At 39.5% G+C, this 13,535-nt stretch overlaps 2 protein-coding genes across 2 annotated transcripts; both read right to left on the bottom strand.

Annotated features, from left to right (window-relative positions):
• Nucleotides 1-120: 120 nt before the first annotated feature.
• On the bottom strand, nucleotides 121-8,166 carry LOC127351506 (immunoglobulin-like domain-containing receptor 1). The gene is made up of 9 exons (XM_051379098.1): nucleotides 7,902-8,166; nucleotides 7,001-7,171; nucleotides 5,878-6,027; nucleotides 5,428-5,547; nucleotides 5,173-5,319; nucleotides 3,188-3,310; nucleotides 2,896-3,077; nucleotides 1,491-2,153; nucleotides 121-1,317 (listed from the first exon to the last, which is right to left on the bottom strand). Exons 1-9 carry the CDS (start codon nucleotides 7,945-7,947, stop codon nucleotides 1,285-1,287), a joined length of 1,635 nt encoding a protein of 544 aa, XP_051235058.1. The 5' UTR covers nucleotides 7,948-8,166; the 3' UTR covers nucleotides 121-1,284.
• Nucleotides 8,167-8,744: 578 nt separating this feature from the next.
• On the bottom strand, nucleotides 8,745-12,432 carry LOC127351522 (immunoglobulin-like domain-containing receptor 1). Its single transcript, XM_051379127.1, has 4 exons — nucleotides 12,253-12,432; nucleotides 11,533-11,697; nucleotides 11,011-11,160; nucleotides 8,745-10,298 (listed from the first exon to the last, which is right to left on the bottom strand). The coding sequence occupies exons 1-4, from the start codon at nucleotides 12,296-12,298 to the stop codon at nucleotides 10,144-10,146; spliced, it is 516 nt and encodes a 171-aa protein (XP_051235087.1). The 5' UTR covers nucleotides 12,299-12,432; the 3' UTR covers nucleotides 8,745-10,143.
• Between the last annotated feature and the right edge of the window lie 1,103 nt (nucleotides 12,433-13,535).

Genomic DNA, 13,535 nt, shown 5'->3' with positions numbered 1-13,535 from the left:
ATTTTTGTGGACTGACTGGTGATATAAAGCTTTCAATTTCATAAATAAAAAACGGCTACCTCTGCATATGATGTTCTCTATATTGTAAACTTGGTATTTGGGAATAAGAACAATAAACAGTTCTGTTATACCCCAAAAGGCAGAACTTTTTATTATCAATGTTATTAATAAACACAAACTGACTGTACAGTGTAAATACAAAAAAGTGGGGAATAAAACATCAATGGAACATACAGCAAGTCAACAACTTGAATTCCATGTGAAGTGATTTTTAGTTTATGTATACCATCATACAAGCCAAAGGGGGGGGAATAAACCAGGTAAGTTTCCAGAACTGTAAACTGGAAAAAAACATAGTATTGCATTTTCATATTGTGCCAACAACCATAATTTAAAAAGAAAAAAAAACAGCTTTTTGGACCAGTAATATTGCTGACAGTACTCAACACCATGTAAATTACTTATTTAGACACAGTGTTGACTGTTGTTTAAGCACTCAGGGTAAATACATCCTTCATTATGTACAAAAGGTTTAAAAACACTTAATTATTATCTGAACAGAGACTAATGTTAATGCTAATATACACCTTTCCTTCAAAATAAATGTCACTACAACACATCTAGAGATATGAATAATAACTATTTACAAAAATTATAAAAAGCTAAAAACAATTTTCATCATTCACAAGAGTCTATTCATATTTATATGGGTTTAAATAGTTTTTGGCTAATGTAAAAACAATTGTAATTTGTTTATTTACTGATGTGTTAAATATATATTTCTTTAAGAGGAGAAACCTCAATTCTGAAGCCACATTTGAGAATAATCTAACAGGAGGCTTTTAATCCAAATCCCCTGTATTTTCATTACACTGATGAACCAGCAGAGGGGAATATTATTCCAAAATCTGTTCAGTAGTCACAGTAAAGCTCAGTTCTCTTAAAACAATATCTAAAAAACAAACCATTTATAGACTACTCAATAGGTTTCCTTATTGACGCCAAACATTTGCTTTACCACCTGGCACTGCACACTCTGAAGAGGAAGATTATCCCAAATTTATGAATCTCTCAATCTCACATTTTATGAATCCTTCTGCCAGTTTTTCACTTATAAAAAAAAAAAAAAAAGGTAATGAGTGGGCTGCTCCATGGTTCATTTAAATACACAAAATGGCAGCATTTAAAAGTTTACCAGTAGCCAGAAAACTTGGCTCCCAATTCTAGTGAGGTGAACGTGTTCTCTGAAACAGAGGTCACAGGGCGTTTCACAGCTGGAGGGGTTCAGATGACGACACTGGTGCCACTGCGAGAACCCTGAGAGAGACACACTAACTTTAGATTCACTTCACTAACAATCATCAGTATACCTCAGACTGCTTTTAAAATGACTGTGTGTTTGAGTGTGTGTGTGTGTGTGCATTTGTCTAAGTGCGTTGGTGTAGTTGCAAGAAAAGTGTGTTTATCATCTAAAGCAGCGTGTGTCTTACAGAGTAGCGTTCATTCCTCCGTGCTCCTGGTTTCTGTCCAGGCTCGTACTCCGAGTAGCTGGGAGGTTTGTCAACCCAGCCTCCTCCTCCTCTCCTTCCTCCACCTGCCCCTCTCCTGCTGCTGCCCTCATCATCTGAGCTCCAGGACCCTCCTCTAGGGCGCCTTGATGTTGGGGGAGAGTAGTTTGCCCTGGATCTGTTGTCAAATAGGTCATCCCTAGAACGGGAGCGGGGCCGGTCCATGCCTCCTCGTGCACCGCTGCGACTCCGCCCATCCAGTGATTCCTCGCTGTAGCTCCTGGGAATACCCCTAGACCGGGTGGGTGAGGGATAACGCCTGCCTGCTGCACCTCGATCGTCATGACGGCCAAAGCCGCTGCGGCTGCTCTCGCTGGAGCTCGGGGGGCGAGTCCTGGGTGCAGGGGGTGGGATTCTGACTGGCGGCTGCTCTCTTATTGGTGGAAGTGTGATGACCCGGCGCTCTGTTGGGCCATCATCAAGGGCAGAGATCATGCTTGGAGGGCCGGGGGAAAATGGGACAGTATGCATGTGCTGGGGAGGAGGTTGGATCTGCTGCATGTGGTGTGGCGGAGGTTGGTGCTGCTGCATGTGGTGTGGCGGAGGTTGGTGCTGCTGCATGTGGTTGGGAGGAGGTGGCTGGGACTGATGGGAAGAAGAGGAAATAAAGAAGTAAATATAAATGACAACCACCACTCGTACATTTCAGTGAAATTCACAGTATATACTATTTTGGCTACAAAGACTGCACTTTATCTTTCAAAGGATTTTTTGGCAAAAAGATAAAAGGTGCTATTTAACATATAGGAAATGGCATAAATATAATAACTGATTGAGAGAGTTTCCTTTGGGAAACCCTGCAACAAAAGTTATAATGCCCACTCAGTTTTTCATTGAATTGTAAAGTGGCCATCATACTCCATCAGAACTGCTTGTCAGATGGTCGAATAGCTTTGGAAAACTCTCTCTATGAAGTCTGGCTCCTTCCTTAACCCTACCATGACTTTAAACAGCCACCAAAACTCTGGTTTCTTTAACTGCCTTGCCAATGACTTTAATTTAAATAACGCTGAATCAAAATGCATTTTTTTGCTAAAACAAAAGCTTCCACAATAATTTCTTTGGTAGTTGCAAAATTGCAAAAATGCATTGCATTCTCTTAAGAGACTCATTTTAGTCCAAACTAAACAGCTAATAACGCAACCCACCTTTCCCCAAAGGCATGCCACTGGAAAATCTGTATTATTGGGCCCCAAATATAAACTAAAATACTACAAGTGACTAAACAGGACTGCTCTGAGCAAGGGTTTGTATTTAATCAGTTAATGAGAAAATAATCTGATGCCCTTCTGTTTACATAAACAGATTTGAGGACATGCTTACATACCTGTAGAAGAGGACTGGCCATGTCCATCCCCCTCACCTGGTTTTCTAAGTAATCAAGCATCTGATTGGTGTTGGCAGGGGTGTGGTTGCCATGGACACTGGGAGCAGGCATGCTGTAAGCTGAAGATTGAGGAGGAGGGAGGGGCATGGGCTTCATAGGGAAGCTCTTGCCTGAAGCAGATCCTGGAGCGACAAAAACATACACATAGAGTCAGAGGTCTGAAGACTGAAGGTATTAAGGCCACAGTCTGCTCGTCAACCGACTTGCTGTGTAACATAATGTGTGTGTGTACCTGAGTAGAGCAGCGGGTTCATCTGGGAGGAGGCATGGCTCATTGGTCCATATACCGGCTGTCCCCCCATCCAGGGAGCCATGGCCCTCTGAGCCTCCTTCATCATACGATGCTGCATCACCGCTGAAAGATCAGGACAGCATTTTCTTATATACATATTTATTAATGCAGGAGCGTCTTCTGAGTATACAGGCTCTTTATCTGCACTGTGGCTGTCAGAAATACAACGAAGAGATGCTGATAGCAACGTGTCATTGGCTATTGTTCATGCCAAATATTTTAGTTTCTCGACCAAGTTCACCAATACACTCCTGAACAAAATCTTAAGACCAGGAGAAAAATGACAAGTATTCGCATTTCGCGTTGGTGGAACATAACCAGGTTGTAAGTAGAGCTTCAAAATGCCAAACGAAGAAACAGGAGCAAGAGACAAAACAATACAGGAGGCAATTTATTGAAAATTGCATTTGAACTCAAACAGGCTGTTCATCAGCTGATCAAAAGTTTAAGACCATAGCCTTAAAAAGTCCAGATCTGCAAAAATCTGGCTTTCATGTCATTTTCTATCAGGCATTCACACTGTCATGACCAACTGATGGCAAAGGCAAAAAGGCTTTCTGTCTTTGAACGTGGCAGGATTGTTGAGCTGCACAAGTAAGGCCTCTCGCAATGCGCCATCGCTGCCGAGGTTGGACGCAGTAAGACAGTCATTTCAAATTTCTTAAAAGATCCTGAGGTTTATGGGACAAAAAGGTCAAGTGGTAGACCCAAAAAAATTTCACCTGCGCTGAGCCGGAGGATCCAACGGGCTGTCCGTGAAGACACAGGCCGATCCTCGACCCAAATTAAGGCCCTTACTGATGCAACTGATGTAGCCAATAACCATCAGACGGCATCTGCGACAGACGAGAAAACGTCTTCCAAGGCCATTTCTCCTCCCACACCACAAACTTGCCCGTTTGCACTTTGCAAGGGAGCACCAAACATGGGACATTGAAAGGTGGAAAGAAAGCCCGCCTGACGAAGGACTTCTTCCAGGAGAATAACGTTGCTCATTTGGACCATCCTGCATGTTCCCCTGATCTAAGTCCCATTGAGAACGTTTGGGGATGGATGGCAAGGGAAGTTTACAAAAACAGACGTCGGTGCCAGACCGTGGATGCCCTTCGTGAAGCCATCTTCACCACATGGAGCAACGTTCCCACCATCCTCCTGGAAACACTCGCATCATGCATGTCTAAACAAATTTTTGAAGTGATCAAGAACAATGGTGGGGCTACTCACTACTGAGTCCTTTTTAGTTCTGTTTTGGGTTTTTTTTGGCCTATGGTCTTAAACTTTTGATCAGCTGATGAACAGCCTGTTTGAGTTTAATGCAATTTTCAATAAATTGCCTATGCTATTGTTTTGTCTCTAGCTCCTCCTCCTGTTTCTTCTTTTGGTATTTTGAAACTCTACTTACAATCTTGTTATGTTCCACCAATGCGAAATGCGAATACTTGTCATTTTACCCCCGGTCTTAAGATTTTGTTCAGGAGTGTATATGCTTTTTAACTTCCTACTTAAAAACAAAACCATTGGTGAAGTGCACTTCAGAAAAACGGGTATTGGTTTAATTCCATCTCGAATGAGCATTGATTGGCCAGTGTCAATGCCCGCCAATGGCTGCCAAAACCCAAACAATCAGCAATGGCAAAAGCATTATTTTTTTTCTCTCTTGGTCTTGACTGTCTCTCTCATTTGGACTTGGTCTTGACTTGGACTCGACTAGTCCTGACTACCAGTTAATAATGATTTTGGTTTAAAACAGAACAACTTTATCTGTTTTTTCACTCCCACGTTGCCTTTTTGTTTCTCTTCTGTGCATTTTTGACACCACAAGTTGTGAATTTATTGCTATCAGCAGTCCATTCCCTTGTCTTGGATATCAGAGCATCCTTAAAGCACCAACAAGAAGAGTTTTCTAAATGGGGACTGCTTTCTACCTTTTTCAGGACAGCAGCATTGCTGTGGGCAGCAGGGACAGCGAACATAGCAGCAGCATTTCTGAGGGCAGCACTGGCAGCAGCAGATACAGAAGAGGAGGATCAGAAGGAGGGCTCCGATGATGATGAACAACACTGTTAACCAGTCTGAGAGAGGAGAGGAAGATACATGCTTACTGTGGTGTGCCCAGAGACATAGACATCTTGTCAATAGGTGTGTATCAGTGAGTGCATGTTTAAACATTTTTTTCTTACGGTAAACGATAAGTTTGACTTCTTTGTCTGAGTCTCCAGAGGTGTCTCCAGCAGCATCGACAGAGCAGAAGTACACACCGTTGTCCCACCACATAATCTCATTGAGCACCAGGTCTGCCTCTGTACACAAACACACACACAGAAACTTCCAATCAAACTGTGGTACCTTAAAAGGCAATTTTAAACAACTGTCTTCTTAATTCTTCCCAAGTGATATCATTTCTAATTTGACCAACTTCTGACCAACAGTCTAAAACATATTCACACAACTAAAGTAGAGGACTAAAAATATGCCTACCACAAAATATTGAAAATTGAGAATGATAGGTGAAGCAAAATATGTATAATAAAGTGTCTCAAGACCAATACAGTCTTATCTTAGTCTCATCACAAAGGGGTTGAGTCTGATACCAGATGTGTTGAATGGGACCGTATAATGCCTGAACTCACTATTTTGAATGGTGATCCTGCGCTCGCGGTATTCAGCTCCCAATGTCGGCTCGCTGCTTCCTCTCTTCTGGATCACCGTGCGCACTGTCCGCTGGCGATCTGGACAGTCATTCGATGGGTCCTGTCCTAACTGTAGTGCAGACTGGTATGCTGTGACATAGAGGAAAAGTTTTAATTAAAACAACCATATGATTAAAGCATCTTTAGCACCACTACCGACTATCCTACAGGTTATTATTCTGTGCTGTGTAAGACAGAGATAGTGCTTGTGGCACGGCTATAGGGATGGCAAGGTCAGTCTGTTGGTCAGTCCACCATTTTGGTCCAGACTGAAATATCTTTACAGAGGCTGGATGAATTGAGATAACATTTACATTCATAATCCCCAGATAAACTAATAACATTCCCATCAGCCTCTGCTGTATTCTGTGTTTAGTGGTAAGTAGCAAATGTTAGCATGCTTAAATGCAAACTAAGATGTGTTGGCATTTAGTGCAAAGCATGGCTCTGCCTAATTACATACACTAGCATTGCTCTTGGTCTTCTTATAAAACAAAAAACTATGTGGTCAATAAACCAAGGCAAGTCCTCACATCACAATGGAAGGATTCAAGGGTTTTGTTTGTCACATACACGAGCATCATGTGTAAGGAAATGCAGTGTGGCATACTCATGCCAAAAGCTTGTGCTAGAAGTGTGAAAAATAGATACAGAGGTCAGAGGACAGAGTTCACTATCCTGCTGGTCTGAGGAATGAAGGTTTTTCTCTGTGTTGGACCATTCTGCTGGAATAGTATTGACTCACACATTTTTCATTTATCATCATCAATCAAGTGTTTAGTATTGGGTAGAGGATAGTTGGAGCCTATGGCTAATACACCATCTAGTAGCTGAAAGAAATCATTTAGATTAGCTCACTATGTATGGGAAGGTTTTTTTTCGCTCTGGCATTGAATATTCAGAGATAATATGAGATTTATATAAACATGATGTCCTTTCCTCATCAAGTCATGCTTTACCTCCCTCCTCTGTTTCACATCAGCAGCGCAGTGCCTGGTAATGCAAATATACCATCACTTTTCTCTCCATTATGCCCTCTTTCGGTGTGTGGGATGTTGCTTACCTGTGGAGTAATACTCCAGCACAGGGTCCTTGCAGAAGGACTTGTATCTCCAGGTGACCAGAACATCTTGGAGGTTTGCAGAGGTGGAGTAGTCACATCGAAGTGTAACTGAGGCAAACAGAGCTGTGCTGCGCTGCTGCTGAGGAACAATCACCTGAATACACACAGACACTGTAGAGAGACAGCAAACAGACGGTTACATACAGTTGGCTGCTTTGTGTATTTGTGCATGTGAGAGGAATAAAGTTCTCTTATGTGCCCAAAAAAAAAAATCAAATAATGCTGCCAATTTAGAGAAACGGTAGCCTGTGTATTGAGACAAGGTAAGGAAGACTTGTGGCAAGAATGAAACAATGTGTGTGAGGGTTTCTCTCAACCTAGTTGTTCATTTCAAAGTGGCAGAACCAGAAAAACTGGTGACATAGACAAAGACACAGGAAATGGCTTACTGTGAAACTACCAACCAAACACTCAAAAGCTGGAATTAAACCTGTGAAGTTAACATGTCCTTAAATGTACACAGGTCACACTGAGTCTTAAATATAATATGGAAGACTGTATACAAATTGTGGGTTACAGTTTAAAAGCACAACTGGATCACATAACAACCTGTAAGTAGGTATCAGTGAAATAAAAATTAAATAAAGACACTAATAATAAAATGGAGGAAAAAAATAATAATTAAAAAACGATCTTCAAGTACACACAGTATGTAGTCCACCTGTAGGACAGGAAATATAAACAAGATATCCATCTTTATGTCAAATAAACTGACATGTGACCGATACCTCGAGTTTGGAAAGTTTCAGTTGAAATTTTTTAAATCTTTTAATTCAGAAGCAGGTTAACAAGACTCTTTTTAAAACAAAATGATGCCAATATGTTTCGAAATGGAAATCACCTTTGAGAAGCGACCACAGGAGGATGGCGGCAGGTAGGCTCCGCATGATGACACAACGCTGTTCCACAAAACCTCCGGCTCTCAGTAAAAACTGTTAATAAAAATAAAAATAAAAAAATCCTCGAATGACGATAAAAAGTTTTTTAAAAAAGGGTAAAAAGTAGAGCCTATATTCTTAAACACAGCTGTTCATCGTTTCGTCCTGTGCGTGTGTCCGAACAGTATCTTTGGTTAATTCCTGAAACTGCAGTCACCTCTGGCCACACCCCGAAACAGGTGTACTCATCCGGTCCTGTGACGCTGCCAGGTGCACAGGAATCTCCCCCAAAAAACGGGAGGGAAGTCAAAGAGGTGTCACTGCGAACAATATATCCTTTAAATACCACGATTAATGCCTGGGATTTATGTGGTGATGTATTCCAAATATTTGATTGATGTGCAGAGCTTTCTATCTATATATAGGTGCTTTATGGTAGTGCTATTTTCATTGATTTTGAAATGAATTCATAATTATGGACAACATTTTTTATCTTCTTAATCCAACTCTTAATAATTGAATGAAATAGTCCAATAAAGAACCAGAGTTTGACTTATTTATACTTGATACTATCTCCTATTACAACTCTCCAGCTGAAAAATCAAAATGCAACAAAGAAAATTATTTAATTCATATAAATGATTTATTAATTTCTTCCTCCAGTGTTTTTTACTGAATGTTTATGTATTTCCGTCATACCTGAATTTCCTGGCACATTGTTTCCTCTTTTTGTTCTTTAAACTTGCCTTTATGTTAATGTTTAAATGTGACTGTCACATATTTTCCACCCTTGTGTACAGAGCAACATGAGTTATTTTACTTTATTTCAAAATAACAGCTTTGAGAATAACACTTACACCCACATATTGTTCCTTAGAGTAATGCCATTCATTGCTGTGGTTTGGCAACTCTTCACTAGATGTCAGTATATTCACAGTCAGTTGTAGTTACATTTTATATATATAAAGTCCTCAATGATACATTTGAATTTAAAAACACAGTTGGCAAAATATATGGAGACATACAAGTACCATTTCACATTCATACATTTAATTATGCATTGTAAACCATTGCATTGTGATTATTGCCATATATTTGTTATTGCAGTTCTATTGGTGTTCACTGAATTCGACTAATCTAAAACACAGTGTAACAGGGTCACATATACAACATGTCAAGGATAACACTATAAAGTTCAAAACGTATTTCCATTGTGGTCTTTGATGTAAAGACAACATTCATGCACAAAGTGCCAGGACGACATCATACTACCATTAAATGGCCATTATCTCAGATTTATCAGTTTAAGACAACTGAACATAAATATAAACATAATACCTGTCTGTTCTGCAATTCTGTTCCCTATTTGCTGTATTTTAAAACAGACATACACGTACTGGTTTTCTACATTCATTAAATTGTGTCACTGACCTAACATCTAATTGAATTCAAGCATTATATTAAAATGCAAATGGTCGATGTTTAATGTGCATTTTTCCACCTTTGTAATTAAAACACAATCAAAGTAATACTTAAAATATATTTTTCTATGTTTAAACTCTCTCCTGAACAATATACCAAAGTGAGGCTTTAAAGCACAAACATTACCCTTTTTCACTCCATGCTCATTCAGACAAGATGGCACCACTTTACAAACATAAACATCTAATCACTGAAAACAATTAGCTTCAATGGTGGGCCAAATACTTCAATCCAATCAGACACACTATATGTGCACAGTTACACTGAGTGCTTAGACAATCATTTTTAAATGATAACTCACATCACACAAAAAAGTTCACTTAAAAAGAGTTCACATAAAAAACATCATAATGTAGTACAAAAATATTTTACAGCCAAGTTGTTGTTCGACTGCTTAACTGTGTAAAATAGATTAAAGTAGCCTAACAAGTTACAAAAGGGTGGTTAATGCTTATGAAAAGCAACTTTAGAACTATAAAGCTGATGATGATAATGATGATAACTGTGGGCCCCACTGGTTCCTTTAACTAGCTAAAGAAAAAGCTATTTTTGAGAGCTGATTGTCTGGTCCATTGTGGCTCAATACTCATAGAATCTGGAGTTACGGTGCATAACTACTTTAATGCTTTGCTATTCATTTTGAAAGAGCAGTGGCCAATGGTGAAACCATCCAGCACTCAACCGACCAGCGGTGTAACTTCATCCCTCACTCGCTCAGTAAGTCTATAGGTCAGGCTCCCGCTTCCCAGCGGTCCAGCTCCTGACGAAGAGTTTGACTTCCTTGTCACTGTCTCCAAAAGTGTCTCCAGCAGCATCAACACTGCAGAAGTACACGCCACTGTCCGACCACGTCACCTCATTGATCACCAGGTCTGCCTCTGTACACACACACACACACACACACACACACACACACACACACACACACACACACACACACACACAAACTTTTGGTTAAATTCTCTATAGGGCTTCACTGCTGTCTTAATAAGATGTTGTTACTTTTAGCACTGGTTGTCAAAGAGGCCAGTCTGGGGTGAGACTCTATCACATGTCAGAAAGTTTATTTAAAAATCCCACTAAATATATACATTTAAGTAGCTATAAGCACATATGGATGTTTCACTTGTGTTTACCATGTCAACATTACAGTTCTCCTCTTGTATTGAGATAGAGCCAGTGTGTTTTAACTACAAACACTGGGACACTTACAGTACATAATCTGGCCATGTTTGTAGTGTAACCTGTTTGTCTTTCATGTTGCTGATTGGTCTTTTTATACCTGCCATTCACAGGAATGTAAGTCTGTTATGATGAAGGGATGTTGTTGTTTTTATCTGCTCATATGTATATACTTTTCTCACAAGTACAAATTACAAACAATTACAAACTTACAGCAATAGTTTGATATTTTAGGAAAAGCGCTTATTTGCTTTCTCAGTTGGATGAGAAGATTGATACCACTTTCTTTGCTCTTAACAACAGATTTCACCTCAAGATGGATATGGGTTCACCTTGTATTGGACATGACTGGCTTGAGCCTGACCTTCAAATTGTAAAATACAAGTGCAAGTGTTGGTATGAACTCACTCTTTTGTAAGGTGATGTTTCGAGCACGGTATTGCGATCCCAGTGCTGGCTCTCTCTTTCCTCTCCTCTGGATCACTGTGCGCACTGTCCGCTGATGATCTGGACAGTTATTTAATGGGTCCCGTCCAAACTGTAGCGCCGACTGGTATGCTGCAAAACCAGAGGCAAAGATTTTATTCAAACAAGAAACAACTAGATTTCTGTGACTACCATTCATATCTCCTGCTTGGTAGGTATATGATCAAAAGATCACTCTTGTGAAGCTGTACTGGTGACTATCAACCAACTACAGGAATAGTAGGTCTTCTCAGTATTTAACTTCTTACACCACCATTTTAAGCCCTTTAACATGAAAAGACCGTTCAAGTCCCAAGGTGAAACAGTGAGGTTGGGGTATTAAGTAAGTTGAAGTGCTACTGCAGAAATAAGTCAATCTGAAGCATTTCTGAGACTTATAACTGCATTATGTTGTATTTTGTACTGGATGTGTGTTTATTTGTGTGCCCTTGCATTATTTCTTACACGTGGAGTCATTCTCTTGCTCCTTGCAGAAGGACTTGTACCTCCAGGTGACCAGAACGTCATCGTAGTGTGCAGAGGTGTAGTAGTCACAGTGGAGGATCACTGAGTCAAAGAGAGCTGCACTGCGCTCCTGCTGAGGAACAATCACCTGAATACACACAGACACTGTGGAGGGATGGCAAACACAGGGTTACATACAGTGCTTTGTGTATTTGTACACTTTTGTGTAAGAAGAAAAAACAAATATCTCACATGCCAAAAAGATGCGGGCAGGTAAGAGAAACAGTAACCAAGGAATTCATTTAAAAGCGGCAGAACCAGAAAAACAGGTGACATAGACACAGGAAACTGTTTACTGTGAGCCTACCAACCAAACATTTAAAAGCTGGAATAAAACCTGCTGAGTTCACCTGTTTCCTTAATGTTGACAGGTCACAGTGATTTGTTAAAGTAAGATGGAAGACTATAAAACTTGTAGAAACATAATTATCTAATAACTAATAAACTATCTCACAAATATCGTATAGCAATCTGTAAGTATAGGTATCAGTAAAGTCTTCTAAATTAAGAGAATATATTAATAATAAAATGAAAATGAATAAATAAGTCAATGCACTTGCTCCGTCAGCCTCATCTTAATACACTTTAATGTTTCAGGGAAATTCATAAACAGGCAAACACAACTTATTTTAAAACAATATTTAAAGAAATTAAAAATACCTTTGAGAAGCAACAACAGGAGGATCAGGGCAGGTAGCATCTGCATGATGACGAAAAGAAGGACGCAAAATTAATAATAGTTAATAGATTTACAGTTAAAAGAAGGACTTATTCTAATCTCAGTTTAAACCCAGCTGCTCTCATTCAGTGCTTTTGCATGTGGAGTATCCTATCTTTGCATTTAGTTCTTGAGACTGCAGTCATCTCTGGCCACACCCAAAAAAAGGTGACCTCATCGCAACCTGTGACATAGCCAGGGGCACAGAAATCCCCTAACGTGAGAAGGGATGACAGGAAGGCCTGCTAATGCTAATTATACGACAGAAAATGTATTATTATAATATGGGGATTCATACTGTCGGGTGCTCATTAAGATTTATATTATTTTTTTTATCAAAACATGATATATTTTTAATTCCACATAGTGACCAGTAAATATTTAAATATTTACATTAGCTATATGATTATATTGACATAATACAAAATAATGTTGGGTTATTTTGATGAAAGATTTGGAAACTAGAATGGTGTTTTAACATATTTAATGAAATAATGGTTGAAACAGTAAATATTTTCAGCTTTGTCGCCTTAGAGAGAGGGTTAGACTCATGAACAAAAGCTTAAAATTAGTTATAATTACCATTATAAAGCAAGATCTACATTTAACCATAAACTCAAAGTGACAAAGTATTAAAATAAAGTGCAAGTGTGCAGTTTATTGAAATTAAGACACAGGAAAATACCTTTTTGATGTTCCTATGCTGTTACTATTAGACACAGTAGACAGTGGCAATCTGGTTTTCTTCTTTCAACATTTAGCTGTAACTCTAAACTTAAACCACTAGATGTCAGCCTAAACTATTCTTTTTTTCTTCTTACCAAACTAGATCTTCATTGTTATGAGATTATTTTAAATATGACTCTTGAATTCTAATCAGTTAAACTATAAAACCAAGCTGTTTTTTAAAGAGACTTTTTAAAGACGTCGTCCTACAAAAACGTCTGGTCCGTATGCATATGAATCAGACAGCTTTTGTGTGTTGTGCTGAAGGGCTTTCTGAGTCCTTCAAACTGTCAAAGATTGTTTTCCCTCTGAGCACGCCCAATCTGCACCTGCTGCTCTTCCGAGCTTTTTTATCCCCCTCTGGAAACTGGTGCCAAGATCCACTCTTTGTTTCCCACTTGTCCTCCCTTATATCCTGTCCTTCTGCTGAGGCCGTGAAGCACAGACACTACTTCATTCCGTTCACTCAGAGACAGAGATAAACTTGTAATCACTTGGC

This window comes from Dicentrarchus labrax, unplaced genomic scaffold (genome assembly GCF_905237075.1).
Source record: "Dicentrarchus labrax unplaced genomic scaffold, dlabrax2021, whole genome shotgun sequence".
NCBI lineage: Eukaryota > Metazoa > Chordata > Actinopteri > Moronidae > Dicentrarchus > Dicentrarchus labrax.
The sequence above is the reverse complement of the archived record's forward strand: the minus strand, read 5'-3'. Positions and strand labels throughout refer to the sequence as shown.